The sequence below is a fragment of the Platichthys flesus genome, chromosome 12 (genome assembly GCF_949316205.1).
Source record: "Platichthys flesus chromosome 12, fPlaFle2.1, whole genome shotgun sequence".
Taxonomy (NCBI): domain Eukaryota; kingdom Metazoa; phylum Chordata; class Actinopteri; order Pleuronectiformes; family Pleuronectidae; genus Platichthys; species Platichthys flesus.
Genome location: NC_084956.1, coordinates 9,377,133 through 9,403,267, shown reverse-complemented (window position 1 = coordinate 9,403,267; position 26,135 = coordinate 9,377,133). Strand labels below are relative to the sequence as shown.

General features: G+C 44.5%; 1 protein-coding gene across 6 annotated transcripts in view; it reads left to right on the top strand.

Annotated features, from left to right (window-relative positions):
• The window catches only part of kcnma1a (potassium large conductance calcium-activated channel, subfamily M, alpha member 1a), a 132,870-nt gene that overhangs the window by 37,401 nt on the left and 69,334 nt on the right, over nt 1-26,135 (top strand). For all 6 annotated transcript variants that reach the window (XM_062400895.1, XM_062400900.1, XM_062400901.1 and 3 more), the window contains exon 3: nt 21,457-21,518. In XM_062400895.1, coding sequence (XP_062256879.1) covers nt 21,457-21,518 — 62 coding nt within the window. The remainder of the gene's footprint in view (nt 1-21,456; nt 21,519-26,135) is intronic.

The following is a 26,135-nucleotide window of genomic DNA, read 5'->3' as shown; positions in this document are numbered from 1 at the left end:
GCAGGCTGTTTGCCTGCCGGCTGTTAACACAGTCTAATGATATGCAGCACATTATGTACTGATTAGGGCTTCATGCGTGTATATGTGAATCTTCACGTGGGTTGACATGTGTACATTTATGGGCACATATATGATGTCGTTTCTCCACATATGAGGTACATACAACATAGCTTGTTTATCTAATTGTGTGTGTGTGTGTGTGTGTGTGTGTGTGTGAGAGTGTGAGGGTGTGTGTGTGTGTGTGAGGGACTATCCCATCAGTGCTTGACTGCAGATAAAAATTGCAATGAGGATGAGTATCGGTGTACACTGAAGCTGGCTCGTAACCATAGCAACTGCTGTGTAGTGGCGCTCATCAGCTGACATTAGGGGGGGGGGGTGTCTAAGCAGAGAAAGCACACACACTCACATGAAGGTGAGATTAAAGCTTGATGCAGCGTCCATTCTCTCCAGGTAACAGAGCTGCAGACAGAGCAGATTGAGACAGATAACCTCTTGCCCCTCTATCCTCCACTCATTGGTCTGCGTTGATGACGGGTGCTCTGCCAGTGAGAGATCAAGTACACCGCCGGGCTGATTGAATCACCAAACAAATCCAGATCCTCGCCTGGCTGCATCTTGGCCCGGAAGTCCCCCATATTGGTTCCCCACGCTGAGCAACAATTACTGGTGTGAAAACAAGGTCTGCTTTGGTATTGGGGCCTGGACCATGTGACCTTGCCAAAATGACTCTCTGCGATGAGAGAGGAATTAAATGAACACACATCTACCCACTCTGCATAACCCTTAGGAGCAGACCTGGTGCATGAGAAGCATCTCTAGAAACAGTTTTAACACAGTCCTGCTGGTGTGCCATAGGTTGCCTTTAGGGCAGGGAACTTGAATGGGCCATGGCGTTGCTCAGACCAGTAACGGTAAACACAGAGCAGCAGGTGCCCACGTGAATGTATGTGTGTATCATTAATGTGCCTCATTCGATTGGGCAAAACAAAGGCGATGATAAATAGTTTACTCAGATTGGTCTTATGTCAAATCACCCCCACCGACTCTGTGCGATCATGGCCTCTGTAACCTGCACACAAGCTTATCCACACACACACACATACACAAACACACACACACAGTCATATATCCCATTTCGATTAGGCTCTGTGTCACCTCATATGCCTTATAACACACCAGGGGAAAGGACTGCCGCTAGCTGGAGCCTGCGCTGTTCCTCTGTGTAGCTTTTTGTTTTGCCCATCACCTCTTCAATATCACCTCATCAAATATTTACTGCCTCATACACACATGACCCCACATGCGTCCAGTGTGGTTTTGAGTTGACACTAAGCTCGGGGGTCAAAGGGAGAAACACGAGGGGGCAAAGAACTCGGAACAAAAGCTAACACCATCCACTGCTTGGTTCGCATTAGAGAAGAAGAAGGAGAAATCTGACCAGTTCCAAATGGTTTTGAGATCTCAGTGGGGGCTGTTCAGATAGCAGGAAGTAGCTGAGCGACAAAGTGCCAGCTGCGGCTCAAGGAGGAAGTGTCTCTCTTGAGGCCTTTGAGACAGCTGTCCGTACAAAGGGCGCTGCACGTGGAACATACTGTAGGTGAAAGGAAGAGCACCTCTGCTCTGCCAGTGGACGGCTCATCAGTCTCTTGACAACCGTGTCACCCCAGTTGCTTTGTAGAAAGACCTCATTAAGCACTCAAGGGCACAATGTCCGAGGAAATGACGAGCTGGCCAGCTGGAAACATGAGTCGGCCGGATTCTCGGTTGCTTTATGACCGCAGCATCTCCCCCTAATTGATTCCCGCATTATTTCTATAGTGACGACTTATATTATCCCATAAAGGCCAACAAGAACAGTGAGGATTATGATCCACTGAATGAAGATATACGCCCTATCTCTGTGGATTTGCACGGCATGGTGGGTCCAGAAATAGGTCAACCCTGCCATCTTTCTTAATGGGATCTTGGGTAGCAACCGAGGTCCATCTGTTGGCATGGCCCGCTCCCTAAACCCTATGGTCGTCCCTCTGCCTACTCCCATCCACCCACACACTGCGTGGCACTCTGCATATCGCCCCCTATCTTTCCAATGCAACACATTTGCCTTGCTCTACAGATAAGTGACAGCACAGCGCAACCGTAACCAATGCAGCCTTTTTTTTCTATTTGAAAAGCAAAACAAAGACTGTGCACCCCCCCCCCCCGCTCACCTGTGATCACCCATCTCTGAACCCATTTTCTCCCAGTTCTACCTCATGTGCGAGAGCGCTTCCTCACAGCTTGCTCGCGACTCTATGACTCTCCCGAGGTGAGATCGTGCATAGTGTGTAAGGACACCGTGGGCGTGCTCCATTGTGTTTCCATGTGTCCTCAAACTTCCTGTTGTGGAGAAAATAAGTGTGACTGCTTTTCTTCATGCACAGAGAAAAGCTGTCTTCTGTTGTGTTCTACTTTTCAGACTTGATGTTGTTTATGTTAATGCGGCGTGTGTGTGTACCTCTAAGTATAAGTACACTTTTTTGTGCCGACGCTCCTTTAGGCTTGCATATGCATATCTGTGTTTTGTGCAGCAGCCGTCGGGTACTGCCAGAGTCTGTTTGCGTCCACGAGTTTACCCATGAACGTATGTGTGTGTGTGTCTGATGCATGTTTGCCTGAGTGGCTGCAGTATGTTTCTCCATGGGTTGTGAGTGTGTGTGCAAGGGGATGCGTACTTCTGTGAACACGTCTGTGTGCGTCTCTCTCGGCTGGCTAATTACGCTTTCCTGTCGAGTGTGTGGAACTAATTTGCTGCTGTCAGTAAACTCCTCAGCATGGGATGCAAGTGCGCAGCAGCTCCTGCATCACGCTTCTTCTCCCTGACTACAAGTCTCCTTCTTTTGCATTAAACCAGGCAGCATATGGCTCTTCATATATCTTCAGTTGGATACGGACACCATGTCCATCAACTTGCATGGTTTGCAAGCATCAGGATTTTCATAACGTGATGTTACTGCTGGAAAGGCTTAATGAGAAATCTTTATCCACCCACATGTATATGACAAATATATTTGTAAGTGCACCCTGAGCTAGGACTGGGAAATCTGATTAAAAATATGATCAATAATTATTATTAATTATATTTTTATTCCATGAAATGATACAGTTCTGTAAAATAATGTTTTCAGACAGTGAATAATATTCCACATTGTGCAGCAAAAGAGAAAACTACAATAACTTTGTTTTAACGAGATGTTAAACAGTTTGCTGATCATTCATTGGGACAGTAATATCCTCCTTTGAAGAAATTGGTTTCATGTGCCTCTGCTGAAAGTCAATAAGTCACCATTTTGAATCGTCACCCTGCTCTACTGTTGACCCATGAACACAAATACGTTTCGATGTGTCAATTCCCACAGCGTCTGTCGAAAGTGTCCTTCCAAGAAAGCGCCTGATGTGAGAAATAGACAATCAATACAGACAGAGACCATCTATCCAGGAATGGTCACACGCGCTTCATAACCCAATTTCTCTGTAAATTAATAGCATTGGACACGGGCAAATTTATCAAATTTTCACCGCTCTTTCAGCATTCGGGCATCGGGGGGTGGTGGTGGTGCGGGGGTTGTGTGTTCCTCCGTAATGAAACTCAATTTCTGAGCCAGTTCACTCCTATTCTCGTAAATCAAACTCTGTGGCCTCTGAAACCCACCTGCTGTCCTCTCCTCTCGTCGCCTCCCCCCTGTTTTCTCCCTGGCCGGTGTATTTAGCTAACTGCACAGCTTATTCATTTTTCATTCGCCGTGATTTATCATTTCGGTCGATAGCAATCCAATTGGCATTGACTTAAATCCCCTGAACAGTGATGAATGGCTGTTTATAATGGAGGGACCGCGGGGGACGAGCACTGCAGCAGGAGACAGTGAGGTGGCTGGAGCAGGAGAGGAGAGGTGGGCGTCGGCCAAAGCCTCCGATACCATTCCAAAAAATTGGATGTGAAATTAAAGTAAATGATTAAGATGCCAAGATGTGTTTGCTTAGGGGAGGAAATGATAGATGTGTTGCTCCATAGAGGTGTTTATCATGAATGACATTGGCAGTCACTGTTTGTTTTTTAGACACGCTGGTGAAAATTATATGTAAAACTAGAACTGGCACTGAAAGAGTTCAAATCTCCGCCAAGGTCCCAGAAGAAAACACATTGAAACTCAATAGATCAGGATTTTTATTTGGTGTTAGGTTTGTGGCTATTTTTGTCTGTGTAGTTTCAATACATTTGTGTATTCAGTCGAAACCCTTTAATACAATGATACAATACAACATTTATTTACATATGTTATTGGTTTCCGTTTGATCCAGTGCTCAATGTCACTGGATGTAGCCGGGACTCAGAATTCGCTCTCACCCTGTGGCTGCAGGTCAGCTCTGTGAAGTCAGCCCCGCCGGCTCGGATTTTCTGGGCTGCTGCCACATAAAAAAAAAAAACAGAAGTTGTGCACTCGGGGATGGAGCAGTGCGGCGAGAGGGGGATGAGAGGGGGATGAGAGGGGGATGAGAGGGAAGGCAGGGTGTCAAAGGAGGAAAGAAAAGCAACAGGGAGCCCTGCCATCGTGATGCGACCGTTCCTGTGGGTAGAAATTCGCACGCCGCTTTCTCACCCAGCAAACAGACATAGTGCTGCACATCTGATCATGCACATATAAATAACTGCAGCCGCTCTGTGTTATATTAACCACAGAGCGTTCCATTTCAAATTCTGTCAAGTAAGAGTAGAAGAAGAGTGCTGTGTGTGAAACAACTTGAGATACAGAGAGACGTCCTTGAAGTCTGCACCACCACCACTATACTTTATTATTTGACAATTCAAACCATGCATGTGTAGCTGTTGAACTTGTTACTTTGAATTGATTGGCTTAATAAAACAATTTGCAGCACACTAAGGAGAGTTTCACGACACTGAAAGTGTTTAAAGGTCTAAATTATTTCATTTATGAATGATCTTTCCCTTTAGGCCCGTCATAACTCTGATCTGTTCTGTGGGATGACTCATCAGGGCTCGTCCTTTCTCTCCCCTCATCTATTAACCGTCCATTGGCCACCTGTGCCTCTGTTGCTGAAGCGCCACTGACCTCGACTCACCTTCTCCCTCCACAGCCCCCTGAGCCGGTGGCCTCCCTCATACTGCTCCGCAGAGGAGAAGGTCAGGAGAGCAGACACGGGAGCGATGTGTCACTTAGCGGAGTAGCAGGCCTTTTCTGCATTAGATCAAATTCAACTACGTATGAGTTACAAGCCGGTTTCTGAGACACTGTGGCGACAGTGCAGGGTTTCCTTTGGTCTGGGCTCAGAAGAAAAGACTTGTTATTACATTAGTTTCACAGAGATATTTTTTTTTGGGGGGGGGGGGGTACAGCTCTGGCAGGAATCTTATGGAAATCCAAAATCACTTAGATAATTACAGTGAACCTACTGTCGCTTTTACACAAGTCGTCCACGCTATTAGATAATTAAAGTATGGCCTTCCTTGAGTCTGGTGGTTGCGGTAACGATATTCTGTTTACCTTTTACAATGTGATTGTTTATGCTCTGCTGAAGTCTCAGGCGGAGGAGGGACAGGCTAGTCAGGAACGAGATTAGGTTTAGAATCATGGGCACATTCCGCTGCAGGGTAGAGACAGACACGCAGACGGACAGATTCAGTCGATGGGCAATCCCCAGACGGATAGAGGCATTAGCAGGCAGTCGCAGAGGGTGCAGCCGCTCTCAGGTTTGTCATCCAGAGCACCCCGTCACCTCCAAGACAGCCCCCCCCCCCCCCCCCCCCCCCCCCTCCCCGTCTCATCTTTGTCGTGGCTGCCGTGTATAGGGTCCTGCAGGGGGAGGAGTGACTCACTGCCTCTGGGATGACGCACACCTAATGGATCAGAACTTGCAGCATCACATTGATCCAACACCGCCGTCACTGCCAGGCACTTTTCTTAAAGCTTTCCAAAACCAGGATTAGGGACAAGGGGACATTACCAAGATTAGCACTGAAAAAAAATCCATTGGTTGCAATACTGCTGATTGAAGTGTTTTCTTTTGATTTTCCTACTGATGCAATACTGTTGAGCAAAAGGGAGGATAAACTCTTATGACACCTTATTTCACCTGAACTCGTTTTGTACAGCACGAAGCACATCTCTGTCACAGGCTGACAAGCCCAGGGAAACAGCAACAACACTTGATTGGCCTTTTTCATCACTGTGGCTGAGTCTCTGCAAACTAAGTGTCTGAAAATAAAATCTAGTTTATCTTAGAACGAGTGACTTTCTGCATCTACTTTTCGTTTCTTGAACGTTTACAAGATGCACGTCAGCGATGACACATGCTCTGTGAATTTTGAACAATGCTGCTGGTGCCAATTTAGATTGACATCTCCAGGGCTGCGTTTTACTGTGCACGGGCAGAAACAGAGATGTCTGGAAATGATGATGTAGACACTAGCAACCGCTTGGTGATTGGGTCTTTATGGTCACTACGTAGCCTTCTCTGATTCGTTTGCTCTCTTATCACATGATCCCTTTCAGGAAGAAAACAACTGGCATTAGCATCGCCTACCAGTGTAGAACGCAACATGGATAATCAATTATAAGCATTGCATAGTCTGTCGTCTTTGCAGCCATTTTGCATCATTTTGGTTTGAAAATGCAGATTTAAAACTAAAACGTGATTGTATGGATGTAGCCTCAGTCCTTGGTTTCTCTTAAACGTGTTGTTTACATTGTGTGCCTCTGCTGGCTTAGCGTTAGACCAGCGGACGGCTGAAGGATCTTTTTTGGGTGATCTCAGTTGTAGGTTGTGTGGGTTTGGTTGTCCACTGACTCTCTGATACTGGAAGCTGATAACGTGACCTCAGTTTGAAGAAACTCAATCCCTTCCATCTCCAAAGGTGTCGCTCCGTAACCCAATGTATGCCCCAAACTCCCTGCAGTGAGCATTGAGCGACTTTCCCTGGAGGGACTGATGCAGTGTCACGTTATTAACATTTCACCATTTTCTCTACGCCCTGGCTTTTATATGCTGCATGTCATTTGCTCTGTGAAGCAGGAGCCGCCTCCTCCTCCTCTCAGTCTGTCTCACCATCTATACATCAGCAGGTCTGAGTCACACACACAGAGATGGTGTGGGAGGGAAAGGAGATGTGCCTGACTGCATACCCACCTCTGCTTTACAGGGTGGACAGGTTATTATTGCAGCAGCAGCAGCATCAGCGGTGGAAGATAGATGTGGTTCTAAAAGTGACCTAAGAGGCAGCAAAAAGAGACTGTCACACGATGTTTTCTATCGATGGGAGACCTCTCGACTGCGCCGCACAGGGCCTGGGACAAGGTGAATGAGCGGCTGCCAGCTTTCCATCGGCACTGCTGAATAATATGTTTCATATTTCATTCTTTTCTGACCGTCCTTTGACTCCTGCGATCGTATCCGACCCGGCCGCAGACATGGTCCGGTCTCGGGTTCGTGCTGTTGTCACTCGTGTCATGTTTGTGCTTCTAATTGCTTATCAACGGACTCAGCACAGCGGGGACCATCTGCTAAGCCAGGTTTCAGATCCGTTTACCCCCACTGGGATTCTGTTTCCTGGGACGGGACAGCCACACAGTGTCCCTAAAAAAAAACACACATCACCTCCACCAGGTCGCCTCTCTCGCACGGCTCACAGTTTCCATGAGATCATTAGGGGACGATCGCAGGTGATATAAGAGGCACAGGAAGGAAGGCTGACTGGGAATATTAATACATTAGTGGGAGAGGAAATGCATGTTAGAATGGATCTTTAAATTGAACAGATCAACACAGGTTTTTCAGGCTCAAATATGCATTGGCACGTGTTTTCATCCTCTCATTTTCAGTACACCTGATGTGGTGCAACATGAAGGCGTTTCTTTTACCAGGAAAAACATTCCGATAAAGTCAAGTCTTTCTTGTGAGTCAATCAGAGAAGTGGAAGCATGCTTTTTTGGCTTCGATGGCTCAGTTACTGAGACGCTCGTACATTAGGAACCGTGGCAAGGTGCTAATTATATAGTTTGTACGCCTGTCTCTGCCTCCGGCCCTAAATTGCATCAGTATTGACTTCAAAGCCCCAATGCATCAAAGACGGACGAGATGCTGTGCGACTTCTTTCCTCTCCTCTCTTCTCTTTTCCTCTCTTCCCCTCTTTTAAAGTCTTTATCACTTATTTGTACCCGGTGTGTGCGTGTGTATAAGGACACAGCTGTACTTCACTGTGTGCACAAAAGCATGTGCTTGCAGGAGTAATGTGTCGGCCCTATGAGTGATTGTGTTGTGCTTGTGCTTCTTCTGTGACACGCACATGGCTGCACTTAGTGTTGGGGTCAGGCCCAGTCGTGAAGTGAAGAAGGGGACATATGATCCTTCAGGTTGAATCAATACTAATGAATACAAAATAACTTGACTGGTAAACCACTCCAACCAAGCTCAGATGTACTATAATGTAACATGTTTATCACACACAACGCAGCAGGTAATGAAGTCAAATGGTGCCAGTGCTCGTGTGCATCATGCTTTATATACATCTCAATTCAAAATGGCATCATCTCTTTCTTCCATTTACACACGTGTGTTTTGAAATACGATCACGTGCAGAAGCTGGGGCGAGCTCCATCATGGGGCTACTTAGATGAAGTAATGAAAGCATAAAACTCCCCCTGACAGAGGGGCTACAGGCCTCTTAAAGACAGATCCTCTGTATTGTGATCCCTTTTATTACCTTGCTGTGGCTGCACATGTCTCAGTGGCACGTTGCATTCACAGTTATTCCCACAGGTACTAGAATATCACCGTGACAACACCACATCTCCTATTCACAGGGATCTGCTTTGTACACGGCGACTGCGGCAGTTCACAATTCCTGGATGCTTCCATTCTTCATATCCACTTGTTCAATAAGCTTAAAGGACCAGTTCAACCATATTTTTGTATAATTTGGTTGAAATTATACAGAGGTATGACTGCTGTCACCTGGAAGCAGAGGGGAAACAGTTCAATGTTATTATAGAGGCATAAAGTCCACAGAGGGAGCAGGATGGAGTCATATGAATCCTTGTCTGAGGAACAACAGTAAAGCCTGGGCTCAGTCATACTTCCTGTTTGAATTGATGGACACTTTGCAGCAGCTCCACTCCCGACCCAGTTTGATTTCCTTGTGAGTCAGGTGTGTGTGTGTGTGAATGCAGGTGATTGAGATGTGAGTGTAAACAGCAGCTTTATGTGGCAGTTTCAGTCGAGCTGAGGTGTGAGGGCAGGCGTGAGTCCTGGGACTCAGCATGGAGCGGCAGATTGTAAAAAGCTTGTATCTGAAATCAAAGCTATAAAATCCTCAATCTCAGAGGAAGTGACTTCAAGGCTGCAAGCTGCGGAACTTCAGGGATTCAATATCCAAGACAACAACATCTGTGGGCTATAGAATATTGATACATGTTTTAGTGCTAGTCGACAATCAATCAAACCAGCAGACTTCCTCTTGTTTTCTTAATGGGGTAAGGACTCGGGGGAGAAACTGCACAAAATGTTTATTGACGTCCTATGCATAAATGTTTACATATGAAATAATGAACTGACTAAAATACACTTGTCAAGTTATTTGTTTGTGTAATTTACTTGAAAACTTATTTACGTGTCATGTAAATTAAGTCTGACAATCTCAAGAGTGTGGATACACCAATTGAGCCTGTTGGGACCCATGAGGACGGGTTTGGATAGAAGAATCAGAACGCCTGGAGGGCACGGGTCAGGCTGGGCTAGTTTTCTCTCGGGCTATCAGCTGTTCCTCCATTAGATGATTTGTTTCTATTGGATGCGAGGATGTTCGTCACAGCTCACCAGAGGCCGTGGCCCGGCGTGCTGCACTGCGCTTTGCTCCGCGCCGCGAAAAGTCGTCCTCAAAATTTTAATCAGCTTCTGTTGGAGTCGTAATAAAAGTAGGATTGAAAAAAAATATCGACGCCAAAAGGCAAAAGAACAGAAACCATTTGCAAATTACCCTTTTGTTCATCCCCCCTGTTATATCTTAAACTACAAAACCACACTGAGGACCCAGTCAGAGCTGAAATTGGATATAAATGTTGTTTTTAGTGTTAAACGAGAAAGTTCCTCTCAGTGGTTCATGGGATGCCAAACTGCAAAAGTTGTTGCTGTGACACCTTCTTAACTACTGGGTGGTTTCAAAGATGTTTTAAGGTCGTTCATGGCAGGTTCAAGGCCCCCCCCCCCCCCCCCCCCCCCCCCCTTCCGTATTGACAGAGCCAGACATCTGTATGTGTGTGTGTGTGTGGCTTGATCTAATGTGGCAGAGAGCAAACGGGGGGAGGGATAGGCTGAGATGCCGCCGCTCCCCCACTTTACAAATAGCCTGCCAACAAACACAGAATACTAATAGGCCTCATACTTCTGTGTATCCTCTGTCACCTTGCTGCAAGCGCCCGCGCTACCTTATCAGGACCTGCTGCATTGCTAGCGAGTGAAAAACTGGGCTCTGACATGGATGATAAACTCCTCATTAACTTTCAGGAAATTAAACGAAACCTTGATTTAATTAGATAAAGATCATGGCATCGCCGCGTCTCCTCTGAGATGAGACCTAGTCGTGACAGAAAAAAAGGAAAGCGATAAACAGGATGTGACGCAGCTTTGTGGTTTTTAACAGTCAAGACGAAGGTTGATCTATTCGCTTCATCGAGAAAGAAACTTGAAGTTTGTGATTCCTCGTTTGGCCGGATGTGGCGGTTCCCCCTGGCAGACAAATGCGGAGTGACGGTTTTTGGGGGCAGGATGAAAGGTTCTGCTGATTCGGGCAAAATGCATCGGACATAGTGATTACTCTGCGAGGCATTGTAATAATAAAGGCGTCGGTGTGATAGAGTTTTGACATGATCAACACTGACAGGGCTGATTTATGCCAAGATTAAAGGAACATACACTAATGGGATTGTGCGGCATTAACCGGTGCACCAGTCCCAGTAGCAGTGTGGTGACCTGAATGCATCATGACCTGCAGACCACATGGAGGAGAAGCCACTTAAAGATGCCCTTTTAGTATTCATGAAGCAGACTTTCATTTCTTCTCATTTTGCTCCTGTAGCCAGAGGGGGGTCATTTCTCATTGCTCTGATGGGAAACTGTAGAGGTGATGTAAATGTCAAAGTGGCAATAGGTCGATGTATGGCACTGTCACGTTCCTAAAAAATCAAAGAAGAAAATGCATTTGACAAATGTTTTTACAAATCCAGTAAATTGAAAGATTGAGCAGAATTAGTGTTTATTAATCATCAGTACATTTACTTGATTATGACTTTCATAGGATATGACTAGGAAATTCAAAATAACCCTATTATTTCAGATCACCAGTTTGCTTCTTTAAAACCTTTTTAGCATTTTGTCTTTTGGGGTATAACTTTATTCTTTTTAAATGCTTAGTAAGATACTAATAAGGGAAGCTTATGGGATTCAATCTGTGGTGACTTTGTGTGTATGAATTACCAGAATCCGGGGCCTCATTTATAACACTGTATTCATAGATAACCGCTTAAACATATGACTAAAATCTTCTTACGTTTTTATGTTTAATACTCTATCATCAAGTCAGAAATTGTTTTATTTCTCACCTGCCTTGTTTGGTCCAGACCTTCCGTTTAGTTTTAACCAGAATAACAGAAAGGTGCTTGCGACCAAAAGGAAGTGTCTCTGTCCAGTTGCTTTGGATCGTTGGGACTTTCGGATCAATTTTATGAAGCTGGGACACAACAGAAGAAGGAAAAGAAGCAGAAGCATCTCGCAGGATCACTCAAAGTCCTCCGACTATATCACATCTGACAATGAAATGTTTGAAAGACGAGGACGTGCTACATTTAGCAGAGTTTTGAAATCCCTGTTTCCATATTATAAGCAGAGTGTCTGTGACAAATCTGACAACCACAGCTTCTGCTGTCTGCTTTGCTGTTAAAGATTTCCCCCCAAAAAAAGATTCAGAGTCACAAGAAATGGAGCCTTCTCCTTTCACTTGAATTCGAAGTGCTGCAAAAATAATATGTAAATTACTTTATGACTTGATCTGCAAAGTCTCTGCTTCCATCTGGAAATAGAAACACTACTGGCAAACTGGAGCAGAGGGCGCTATAAAAAGACTTCACCTCACAAGTAATAACACTTTGCTCAGCTGGAAAATAACGAAGCAACGGTGTTGTGTTTCTGTTTGATCATTTCTGAGTAAGACGGATCAACCTGGCTCATAATTATTGACCCTAACAGGAACTGCAACTGTGCGTTAGAGAGCTGGAAACACCTTGACAGCATGCCTGATGGTCGGCACCAGGTTAACAGATCTAATGAGAAGTTAATGGAGAAACTCCAATTACTGAATTTCTCTGCTGGAATTTATTTGTTCGTTAATGTTAATAACTTGCATAGCAGTGCTGTAATATCCAATCAGGTATTTCAGCAACAAAATTCACTTCCTTGCTTCCTAATTATCATGATCATACTATATTTTACTGCATGACGGCTGTTTCCACTCATCTAATTCCTTTGTCAGTGGAAGTGTTCACCGGATAATTAGACGTCCCTGGCTGCAAACATTAAAAGAGCAACATTGACTTTCCTTCAGCAGTACAGCCTCAAACTGAGCCTGTGTGCTGGATACCCTACCTTGTCATGCTCCTCCCGCGATGCCCCAGGCTCTGGCTCACTTGTGTGGGGAACATTCTGACACTTGGTGATTCTAGATGGCCTCCGGCTCTGGGACGAGTTTGTTGACCTGCGATATGAAGCGGTGAAAAGCCCGAATTTACCCCGAGCCTGTGGTGTTACGTCACAGAGCGCCTCCGCTGAACTCCCACTTGAAATCTGTTATGCGTGGCTAATTGACGACTTTGGTTTTGCATCGCCTTTACACCTGAGCAGCCCCATTGCACTAGAGATAATGTTGCGCTCAAGCTACAGTGCGTATGCATAATGGACATTATGGTAGCCCTGTGTGGCGGCAGCTGCTTTCTAACACGTCCCTTTTGATATTCTGCACATAGGCTGTGGTTTTCAATAGGAACCATTTGTAAGCCCATGTGGTGGATGTTGGGCGGAGAATGCATAAGATGGTCGGACCGAAGAATGTTTTTAGCCCTCTATCGCTGTCAGTGGTTCTTTGCAGGCTGGTCACATGCAACCTCTCAACCTGTCTGCACTGGCATAATCCCAATGGGGATCCTCTTTGCTGTCTGATGGACAAACTTGCACAGGAAAACACACACACACACACGCACACACACACGTAAAGGTTGAACACATGGAGAAGTTGAAGACATACACACATGGAATCCATGCACTCACGCGCTAAGACGTGAAGAAGTCACGTGCACAGACGCACACACGCTGTGGCATTTAAGCTCTTGCTGTGCCTTGGAGGACATGCTCTAATATTCTCCATCCGTCTCTTCAGCTGCTCTCTCTCTCTCTCTCTCTCTCTCTCTCTCTCTCTCTCTCTCTCTCTCTCTCTCTCTCTCTCCCTCTCCCTCTCCCTCTCCCTCTCCCTCTCCCTCTCCCTCTCTCCCTCTCTCGCTCTCATTCTGTCTCTGCCACAAGCCATTTCCTGCAACCTCTTAACGCCCCTCACGTCCCACAGGGAGGGGCCATCTCTAATATTCTCTCACCCCTCCGTCTCCCGTCATCATCACCTCCGTCTTTCCATCTCCTCTTTCTCCGCATCCCTTTTGTCCTCCTAGTCAGCTCTCAAGGTCACAGTCACAGAGTAGGTGTGTAGGGAAGGCTGCCATCAGACACAGGGGGCTGCAGAGGGAAGAGAGACCTGCCCTTCTCTCCCACACACTCCGTCTTTGTTGGCGTGGTTTAAACTGGCTGTGACAGATCTCTCACAGAGCAAAAAAAAAAATCGTCTTTTCACGAATAATCATGTCATAGAAAAACTTTTAGAGGATATTTTTCAGACAGGTTGTCCCGGTCGTCTGTATCAGATCCCCACGGGCCTCTTCTTTATCTCCCCCTGACAGATACTCATAATAAGAGCCATCTTTCTGTCAGACCTGAGAGGCCGTCCTTCATCGCGACCCCCTCCCCACAATGTCCCTCGTCAATCAGTTCCTGTTTCCTGGGTACAACAGTAAGGGCGCCTCTGTCTCATAAAGGCCATTAAGGTTAAATGGAGCGAGGTCTATGGGTGCAGTGGTTGCATTATGATATACGACATTGCATTTCCCTCTCGGTGATAAACAAAATACATTGCAGGGGACTGTCTGTTTATTTACGGTTTTCCATTGATTTATTACCTACACCAAGGAGGTTATGTTTTCTGTTTATGGGTTTGTTGGTTGGTTTGTTTCTTTGGCAGCAGGATTACACAAAAACTACTGAGCACATTCTCACAACACTTGGGGGAGAGATCAGACATGGACCAAGACAGGACCCATTACATTTTGGGGCAAATTTGGAGAAAGGAATAATAAATGGATCTTCATAAAATAATATGTAGGGGACAGATTTCAGTGAGTTTTATTCTAGTCCAACATGAAATAATACATTTACAGTTGTTTTTTAACAACTACAATCAGGTTAATTTGTTGTGGGTTATATACAAATCATGCAAGCTAGCCCACTATCTCAGACTGTCACAGAAATCTAGGGCTGGCTTGTTGTGGCTTGTCACTGGCTTGCACCTGCTCTTGTGACAATGCCAAAGTTCATTTTAATTGGAGTCAGCGCTCTGAAAGTGTTACATTTCACACCACGTTTGTATTTTCATGCGTCAAAATCAGGCAAATTCCCAAAGTTACGCAACGTCTGATTCAGAGAAATGAAACGTTTCACGCCATCTTCTGCAGAGAAAAACAAAATGCATAAATGTGTCACTAGCTTGATCCAAGGCATTTGCACTTTTCCAGACCCATACAGTTTATTTTTATAGTCATCTATACATCAAATTGCTTCTCTGTGACTAAATGGGGTAAAACATTGCATTCACATTTTGAATTGCTAGACCTTTCCATCTATTTTAGATAAAGGTTATATACATTCATATTTGTTGAGAAAGCATACACTCTAACTTCATGTTTAACAGAAATCAATGGTCCTGTTATGTGTGTGGACTCCTGCATGAGTGATAAAAATGAATTTTGAAGGACAGGTTGGTGTCCTTCTCAAGATTCCTCTATTTACCTGCTCCGCGCCCCAGAGACGGTCACTGCCTGACCTTGGATGGTAACACAAAAGAAGCAGGGCTGTGGGAGGGCTGGGTAATGGAATTTATGGGGGGTGGGGGGAAGGACGGGTGTTGCAATGTGCATCATTTGGAACCTGTGGTATTTTCCCTCCTCCACTCTCACCAGACAAATCAGATATCAAAACTCAATTACCTTCTGTTGTTTAGCAGATACTGGAGAGAAATACAGCAGGCAGATGAAATGTATGTGCCCGGCTTTTACTGCTACAGCGGTGCCTGCAGACATTTCATTACAGGAGAAGAGTGGTGTGGTACTTATCTCAGTGCTCCCTCGGTTTCTCTCCCGCAGCAAACTTCACTAAAACCACATTAAAAACAACTCATAAACACAGCAGCACACAACTTACCGCTTGTTCTCTACCTTTGCTCCTCTTATAAATTATAAAATTGTTTGTTATAATGTTCCCGGTTCTGCTGTTAAACAAACAAACAACCTCATTGTATTCTGTTGGTTATTTTTGTTAAATAGGTCCCATAGCTTAAACCTGTTAAAGGTAAAAAACTAATGGGGATTTCATTGTGGGCTGCCAATTAAATTCTGACTTATAAATATATTGTCTTCCTTTATGTGTATCTGGGCAAATTAGTACACATATACACGGTATGTACTGCTTGCTACTTGTTTGTCTAATGTTTATATTCTGAATACAAAATAATATATCTGGTTCCTTTAATAATCAACCATCATTTAATTCCCTTCAGCTGACCATGTTTTGTGTTTTTGAAATCCCTGGCATGAATTGCTATGCTTGAGTTACAGCTGTCAGTCACCCAGTGGGAGTTGGTGTAGTCCAGGCTGAGTTCTGAAGAGTGTGAGTGGAATACAGAGAGAGTTTTTTTCTGACAGAACGTCAGATAATACCTACAGTACACACCTGTGTAGGTTAGAGCCCCTGCAGTTTGAGGGCGAGGGATTTGAGAGTTCAGGATGTCTGCTGATTTAATGGAGATTTCATTTGTTGACGTTCCCTCGGTTAGAAGCTCACTCTCTTCACCTCGTGCGGAGACGTTTGCTCTGCTTCCCTTTGTGACTAAATCTGCACTGACGCTCGACCCGTGTCTGAGTCTTTCTGTCATGAAAGCAAACACTCGGAAAGGATAGAAATGTTTTGTGAAAACATTGTGACAATTTGATGAGCGAGGGGGAACGATCAAGAGTCTCATCTGTCTCCTGTTTCACTGACATGTGAATTATTCCGGGAAAATCCGCCTCGAATGTGAATAGATATTTACTGTCTGCAGCTTTTCTCATCGCTTTGAAACCTGCTTTAAAAGACAGATGTACTGTATACGTGCAGGGATTCAGGCCAGAGCAAGGCAGAAGCAGCACACTGGTTTGGCCTGAGCGTGCCTTGGCTTGGGACCTCTGAAATCCTCTGTGGCCGAGGCATCAATCGGACATTTTGGAGCTCCTCTTTCTGGCTGACGGGGCGAGCCAGGCCGGATTAATGAACAAGCTTATCCTGATGCCACACGGTGCTGGCGGCCAATCTCCGACTTCCTCACTGAGGATTCCCCATCTTGTATTCTTGGGGAACCCATTAGGATTCATCGAAAGTATTAATAAGAAGAAAAAAAAAAACAGGAATATTAGCATTTGTATTTTCTGCCATCTCTCACTTGTCTATCCAACCCACAAGGATATTTGTGTTACTGGTTTCAGTGTCAACCTCTAGAAGCTCTGGAACAACAGCTTGAAGATCAGCTCCCAAATGGTTGGCCCTATTAGCCCCGAGCTTTAGATTTTATTATAACAATATAATAAACCCTCTTCCATGTACTGGTGCAATGCTGGTACAAAAAGTACTACCCTCTTTATCTTAGATGTTGTTTGCATGGGAAGTAAGAAAATACTCAAAAATGGAGCATAAACCTATTGCACCCTGAAAGATGTGGCATACCGTGGATACTAGTCAATAGAGATATTCCAACCTTGACATTTCATATCAGACTTTATTGGCAACTGCTGTGCTTTTACTTTCTGCAAAAGGAAAATTGCACTTTCATTTATGAAAAGCTACAAAGATACTGCATACTCGCTGACACCCGACCCAGCATTTCAGCATATTGGAACATTTCTACCTCCAGCTATACCTTATTATCTCTGACTTTGAAACCGATCGTCTCAAGGTGAGGCCACAAATGAGTTTTCGGTGCACGCTATTTTACTTACTGAAAACAAACACAAGATATTTCCATCTGGTTATCATCTCTAAACGGCTTTCTCAAATGTCTCCCCATGAAAAGTATTTACTTATGATATAACATATCGAGATGTTATGTTACGGATACATAGATGCAAATTTTAATCCATCTCTGAAGTGTGGTGCATGTTCAATTGTCTCTTCACAGAGGATTGAAAGTCTCTTCTCCATCTTTATTACTTGGGACTGAAATGTGAATGTGACTGAAGCCTCTGAGGTGCTTCTCTCTTGACCCGGTGCAGTTGGCCTTAATGTGAAGTGATTATTCAGCACATTGTCAGCCTGCATCACCTGCCTGTGAGACTCTGCTCTCCCCCTGTCGTAAGGTAGGCCTGCACTTAAGGGAAGGAGTAAGTCACCCGACAGGATCCCGGTCGGAGGATGAAGTTGTGTGTGAAATTTTGGCTCGGTTTAAGGGCACTTCAACAGGCGAGCCGTGACGAGCCCCTGAAATTCTCCAGACTGCCAAATACACCGAGAGCGTCAGTCTCGCACGTGTGTTTATGGATGTTGGTGTTATTATACGTGTTTACAATTCTAATGGTGTCATGTGAGCGCTGCCATCTTTAGCCTGCTTGAAGTGCTGGAACCCGAAACCTGCGTGCACCTTAAGTACACGTACACAAACACACACATGATTTTGTCGCTGCCCTCTTTAACACTACCAGTCCAGTCCTGTGTCCCTGAAGTGCACCTTGCAAAACATCTGACGGATTAAGCTTTGCACTTTAAATATAGAAAGGGATACGGCGTTGAAAACCTACACGGCGTTTAAAGAGAAAACATAGACATCACGTCCGAATGCAGACATGACGCCAGCGTATTCCTTCGTTGCAAACAAACGTGACTCACTCGAACGGCCTCATAAAGTCATTCACAGCCATTATGCAGCAACAGCTATTCTTAGCATTACCCTCTTCTGCTGCCACGTTCATGGTTTTTCAAATTCTCACTTTGGTTCGTAAGCAGAGGGGATGCCCCTCAGCCATTTCCATTCCTGTAGGTCTCCCCCACCATTATTGCCCTGCTCCTGATTTGCAGTGGCGGTTGCTCGGTTGGTTGTCTTAAGTGAATTGTGGGGAGAGAGTAAAAAAGAGAGACTGTGTTTGTGATGGAGGGTGAAAGGATGGGGGGGGGGGGGTGGACTGGCTTTCACAGCTGAATAAGTGGGTCAGTTTAAGATGATGACGCCTCTTATCTCCTCTCGCTCATCGCTGGGTGTTTACTGTTCACTGCTCGACGTTTCAGCAAACAACCCCTGCCCAGTCCCTTTTCCCTCTTCTCCAGTCCTCTCTTCTTCTCTCTCTCTCTCGCTCTAAGCCTCCATGACTCTGCTCCTTCACGAATGGTATAAAAAAACAAAGTAGCTACGAGGAAAATTCAGAATATATGCACCTATATCTACTCTACGTATGAATTTGGATGAACACAAGCAGGAATATGGTTGTATTGAAAACCAAAACTGTAAAGAAAGATAGAGGACACCTCCTTTTTAAATCAAGCAAAAAAAAAATCCAAGATACAGAAGCTGCCATTTTGCGCCTTTGACGTAATCTGGAGCCAGAGCGGATCCGCAGTATCAAGATCCTGCCGATACACGTGCTGGACCAATCACGAGTCAGTCTCAGCTGTCAATCGTGTAATTTCCCCCTCCCCCTTTTTTTTAATCAAATAACTAATTAAAATCAGACTTGCTGGAAAAATTAACACACTCTTATCCCACAAACATCAGTGAGATAAGCTTAGACTACAATGACAGAAACCATCTTTGAAAAATAATATGGGACGTGTACTTTGGTCCATGTCCTCTCTACTAACATGGAGGAGACAGGGTTTATGACCTAGCTTCACTTTTGGAAAGCTGTGATGTCGTCCATCTTTACAGTCTATGTTGAAAACTCTAGCATTCCAGCGATTGGACACTGGGTGAGAGGTTAGAGCTAGACTATTTTCAGACTCAAATTAAGTATCAAGAAAAGATGAGACGGAGCCATAATATATATTTATTTTATTTCATGCGGAGGAGTTGGCTTCTTCAAACTTTTAGTTTACAACCCCAGGGGTCACTGAACCACTGCAGATGATGCTTAATACAACTTGTAAACATTTGCAGTTGCTGGAGTTGACCTTTATCGTTCAACTGCTATTGCTTATTATGTGTTTTCACGCAGCTTAGCTTTGGTGTTCACCTTCCACCTGCGAAATACCAACTCACTATAAGTATATAGATCTTCTGAGACACATTGGATATTTAGATTTCCATCTAGACAACAGGGCAGTGTTGGGTTCAGATAATGTCCTCCAGACAAATACTCCCTTTCTTAATCAGACCCGTGAACTACCTCTCATTCAAAAGGTCTGATGTTATCGAAGTCTCTGCTTGAGCTCCGCCCCTCTCCCTTTGTGTGGAGCATCACTGATGACTTTGCCTTGGAAGGTTATTCCAGTCTAAGATGACGCTGAACCATCACACCAGACCAGTTACCATCGTCCTTCATGCAGGCTGCAAACCATTAAAAATGCAGCAGGATGGGGCTGTTTACTTTATACCTCAGCCACAATGCGTCGGATCAATCCAAAGGACCATCACATGAAAGTAATCAAGCTCCCATCATCAATAATGAATGTCACAATCAGCAGGGACGGTGGGCTCCTATTGTGCGATGGCTGAATGGGAGAGAGGAGCGCGGGGGAGGAACTATTATGTATCAACGCGCTGGTCAGCTGTTGTGAAGATGAGGATGATTGTGATGACAGGGGTGGTGATGATGATGATGATGATGGTGACATGAACTTCAGCTAACAGTGCAGTTTCCTGGAGGTTACCATTGTGGCACATGCTGCACTTTCCCCCTGCAGTCTAGAACAAGAGGAAACTCATGTCACGATTAATTTCAAAGTTCTTGTATTTCTACATAAACAGCAGTTTTTTATTATTGTGTATTCTATACAGCACTCTACTGCCCAAACAATGATATGTAGATGTTATACTATACTATAGAGTCTGTAGTATAGACCTACTGTAGTATACGACACTAAAATATAGTAAACTATAATGTACTCTGCTACTCTACGCTACGCTAGGCTTCACTACATTATTTTATAGTATATTACACTATACTTATATGCTCTACTATGTGTTATACTAAACTATATGATATTTGTCTATACAATACTATTTCTACTGTACTTCAGCTTATGCTACATGCAACTCATTCTGTAAACTGTTAATGTTCTGTAAAATATTACTTTATATAGAATTAATACATTCTGTTACTGCCGACTAGTTGCTGTATAGTTTGAAATTTTGTTGAGCTATTGTTGAAGAATGTTGAGTTTCACATTATGTCATGTAATCAGGCATTGAATTGATGTTTAAATAATTTATGCAAATGAAACCGTGTCTATAACCCACTCTACAGGGATAAGTAACGTGTTAAGATTTCCGGGGCCCTCTGCTTTGTGAACTGCAGCTTGCTTTACCTTCCCTTACCTCACGAGTCATGTGCTGTCACTTGAACATTATCCAGACCCCAGTCCAGCAGCGGTCACTATCTCACACAATGCAAACATGGACTCAGCATAGTTGAGGAGTTCATGTCAACACTTGATAACCGTGGATCTCGCTAAGCATTTCCTCTCAACACCCCCGACACACATTGTATCTGCTCCTTTGTACGGTTGAGCTTTACAAATGTGTCCCGGTGATTGTGCTGGCTTCACTACACACTGCCTGTATTCAATAGGCTACCGTTGCTTAAAACGTGGGGGAGCATTCATTATTCAGTGCTTTTTAAAAAACCTCCACCATTTTACAACCCACAGGAGGCAGGGCTGCTTAATTACAGACCCAGTAACTACTGTTTCTGCCTATTGTGTCCACCCCGACTTAATGCAGCACTTTGTTTACTACACAATTTAGAGACCTTTTGCTGCTCGATGCATTGAAGTAATCCCTCTTCTCTCTCTCTCTCTCCTCAGGTGGTGTTGGTCTTTGCACTCAGCATTGGGGCCCTTGGAATATACTTCATAGACTCTTCAGAGTAAGTATCAGATTCACGACATCTTGTGAAATTACAGCTGACACTTCACACATGCTATCGTGGCAATATAACTGATGGGACAAACATCTAGAGAAGTTTGCTACTCGTTGTTGTGTGCATCTACACTGACCTACATGCAGTGTGTGAATGACAGGTGCACATGCTCCTTACTCATCTCCACACACTGCAATCTCTGAAATGCAAATGTTCATATTCACACCCCCACAAGCTCTCACTAGCTGTGATGATACACACACACACACTCAAGCACACGCACATGCAAACACACACCTACAGGCGCACACATCTGTACGTGAGGATTTGTCAATGGGAGGCCTGTCAGTTTCCATGGTAACAGAGGCAGGGATATACTGGATGTGTTGGGGAGCTTGCTCAGTGTGTGAGCGAATGAGAGTGTGTATTGTGAGTTTATGCGTATCCCTCACTGGCAGTCGCCCAGAGACAGATTGCAGGCCTGGCACATCTCCGACAGCTGCTGCAGTTACTTTTTTTTAATGTTTTGAAGTCTTGTGAGTTTCTTACGGGTAAACAGATTAGACTCATTAGCTTCAAAAGTGTATAATCTTCTTATACAACCCGACGGTGACTATGGATGCTAAGCAACCTCCTCCACCACAGGTCACGTCGACAATCAATACTGACTCTGAATTATCACAGAGTACTGGTTGGGTGAAGGCAACAGCTACGAAATTTAAATTAAACCTCCAATATGTCACGAAGGTAACCAACGGCTTTTAGCACCCTGTTGCATTTGTAGCGTCCCAGTTAGTGTTAATCACACAAGTGTATATAAATTCATATCATTGAACATTTTGCATGTTACACTGCTTTTTGCTCTTCACCTGTGGAAATGTTCTAATGGTTCTGTAAGCGACGCCTTGAAATAAGATCTGCAATAACTTTAACTTGATCAGCAGGCCAACCCGATTAATATAAAACTACAATGGCACTCAGTAGAACACAAACCTCCGTCAAGGCCCATTTCAGGTCTCCTTAAATGCAATCAAGCTGCACTAAACTGCACAGTGTAGGGGGAGTCTAGACTCCCCAAATACTAGATATTAGTACGCCTGACTTTTTTCAGACCCATGAATTATTCCCCCGGATATTTGTGCAAATCAATGCCCAATCTCAAAGTGTTAAAGAAAGTGGAAATAAAAAAGTTGCATCCAGCCCCTGACTCAGACCCACATGGTTCTTCCCTGACCAATGCTGCATCCTTCGATTAACTTTCATTATACTGTGTAGAGTAGTTTTTATGAAATCCCAACTATCAGACAAACAAACACAAATACAGACGAAAACATAACCTCCTTGGTGGAGGCAATAAACAGCGTCCAACAACAGCAGCTAATCTATTTCAAATGTATTCAGCTTATTTAATAGCGTGACATTGAAAAGGTCTCCAGCGAGTTCAGTCCTAATCAACATCTCTTTATTCCCTACAAATCAAATTGACGTGTCTCATTAAAAATACACATAACATTTTCTTTTCACAAATCTGTGTTCTTTGGGTTAAATGCTTCTGTTTTCTGGCCCAACTTGGGGGGGGGGGGGGGGGGGGGGGGGGAGTTAACACACCAGGCAACAATAAATTACTGCTTTATACCGAATGTTTGCTGACGGCGCCGCTAGAAATATAGTTAGTGTTCAGTCATTCATTATGTTTGGAGTACCATGGTTCAGAGTACACAGATTCCAAATTGAAACAAAAGAGGGGATTTATAGTTTCCTAACTCCGTGACTTTGACTGCACTTTATTTCATGCACCAGTGAGTGCCCAAAATAAACGCACATATATTTACTGTAGTGCCTAATATGGGATGTTGATTGCAAAGGAACCATAATCCATTCACCATATTACTATAAGATATTGCCCTGTATTGACTGTTGTGCAGAACATTCTATTTAAGTAACAGCTAGCTTCCTGAAGTTTGTTTTCATTATAATACAATATCTGTGAAAATATGTCCCTGAGGGAACCAAGAATCCAAAACCAAGAGAACTCTTAAGAGAAGTCGATCTAAAGTGCATTCACACTTGTAACAGTCTTATCTTTAGCTGCATCGGGAAATTATTCCTGGCACGAATCCTGTCACCCATTTGTACCTCAGGATAAAAACCTTCACCTCCTCCTCCACATCTCTATCTCTCTGTACATCCCTATGCTGCTCCCTCTTTGTGTCCCTGTCTGCCTAGGGCCCATTTTTAGTTTTAGAATATTAGTCACTAGATGAAGTTCCTTGTTATAAAAGTGTATAAATGATAAATACGGATGTAAAGTTATTTCTCCTATCAACCATTGGCCGTCTTAATGATCAATAATCCACAAATTATTAAAAGGCTTGTAGGAATATCAAAAAATCGAAATTGAATTAATTGAGAGAAAAGTACACATTTTGTTTGGTTTTCTTATAAATGTGTACTTTTCTCTCACTGTTGCCTTTCTACATTTTCTCATGCACGTTCCAGTTCACTCTGAGTGCATTTCAATTGGAGTCGTTCTCCCCGAGGCATTGCCCTGATCTCTCTGTGCTCCCCTTAAGCTGTAAGGCTCTCTCCACCCTCATCATCCTGATTAGCCCGAGCTTGTCACTTCACTCAGGGGGACTACTGATCGACCCGGAGCAGGTTTGGCTGTGGGTGCTTTGACCAGGCTTGTGTTCTAGCCCTGTTTCCAGTGCAGCAGCTGGGACCTCTTGTGTCGGGTTGATGCAGAAGCCGGCAGCCAGGATTGGTCCGCTTGTTACTGTTAGCGTGTCCCGTCCATGTCTCTCAGTGAATGAGCAAGCACAAAATAAAACAAAGTGGAACATGCTTGTTCTGGAGTTATCACCTGCTATGTGCGTACACTATCAGAGTTAATGTCCCGACTTACAGCCCCCTACTCAAATGCTAAACCCGCTCTACAGATGACCTTCCATCTACCTTTCTTACCGCTAAATGTTAATGACTTAGGAAATGAGTGAGCACAGATTTATAGGTCACCATTTTTACGGTGGTTCTTACTCTCTACCAAATACTGAGCGTCTCGTGGTGCAGACTGGTGAGCTACTCTGGCTTAATGGTTTGTTTCATCCCCTTCTCCTCCAATCGGCCGTGTTGACCATAAGATGAAGTGAACATCATTCTGAAATCGTCTGTGGAAAAAGCAACAGTAATGGGATGGATTAGGGTTTCAGTTCCCGTGGTAACCGGGGAAAAGATACAGGAATAAGTGGATGTTGGACGGACATCAGGAAGGTGGTTCTGCACAAAGGCTTTTTATGTCTACTCCAATGAAACAGGGTAGTCCCTCGGGGAGAGGACACAGACACACACCCGCGTATAAAGGCACACTGGGAACAAATGCGGGAGAAGCATACCATTGTGGCAGCCAGGCACCAGTCTCCAAGGAGCTGTTTCGTTTCCAGCTTCCTGCAAGTGGGTCTTTCCTGGCAGGAGCCCTGTTGCTCAGTATCCTGCAGCAAAGATTCTCAGAAAAAACACACAGCGGTGCTTTCCGTGGAAGCAGGTACACCGAGTTTGAGAGGAAGGATTTTATAATTGGATGGCCTCCCAGTTGAGTGCATACCAGTCATTGATTTGGCAACCGAGGAGTCGTTGCTAATCTCTGACATTTCCTTTCCTTTTTTTGTTGAATGGATATGTATCTTCACTGAGAATGACCGGGCCACCTGTTTGTGGCTGTTTATCACAGCTCTGCGTAAAACAAAAGAATGCACAATGAAGCCCCGCCCTTTCTGTTCTTCTGCATCACTTGCCAAACTGATGCTATTTTGGTGATACTTTCAAATGAGAGGCTACTGCATCCTCTCCCGCCCACATCGGAATCTGCTTTAATACCTTGGCTCATCCCTCATCCTTCATCCCGTCTTCTTCCTCCTCTGTGCTCCCCCATGAAACAAATAAAGAGGGAATGTAGGACACAGTCTCTGCAGGCCGCTCCTGAAGGGATGCCCTTGTTCCTGCTCCACTTCTGTGTCTATTTCCCTCCTCTCTCCAGCCCTCCCTGTCACACACGCAGACGATCACAAGCGCACGCACACTTGCATGGTCACGTTTACTGGCAGAGGCACACAGAGGCTGAGCAGACACGCGCCCAATGAGGCTTCTGTCTTACGAGTTCACCTTTGACATATGAAGATGAAGAAGTAGGAGAATTGTCCGTGTGAGATGCATTTACAACAGACACGACCAGAAGATTCAGTCGTAGCTTTCAGGAGACGGGTCATAAATTCAGCTGCGGAAATCACGTAAATCGTTTTCCAAGTTGATAGCTCTGTCTGCGCTTCTACGTGTATGTCACCTCTCTCTCCTCATTCGATATTTGTCTTGTTTTAGTTTTTTCCAGTTGCGACTCCCTCGCTTGCTTGTAATTTTCCTGCCTTACTCCACAATGGAATTTTTTGGGAAATTCACTGCACATTTTACGAGGGGGGTGGCAGGAAAAGTTACTCTAAATGTCAGGATGCAAGTGACCCGTGTTCCCCCCTACAGAAAATCTCAGGAAAATGTCAATAGTTCAGTGCATGTCAGACAGCAGCTTCAGTGACCTCACGCAGCGGCCTGTGTGTGTAACTCTATCATTAGTGT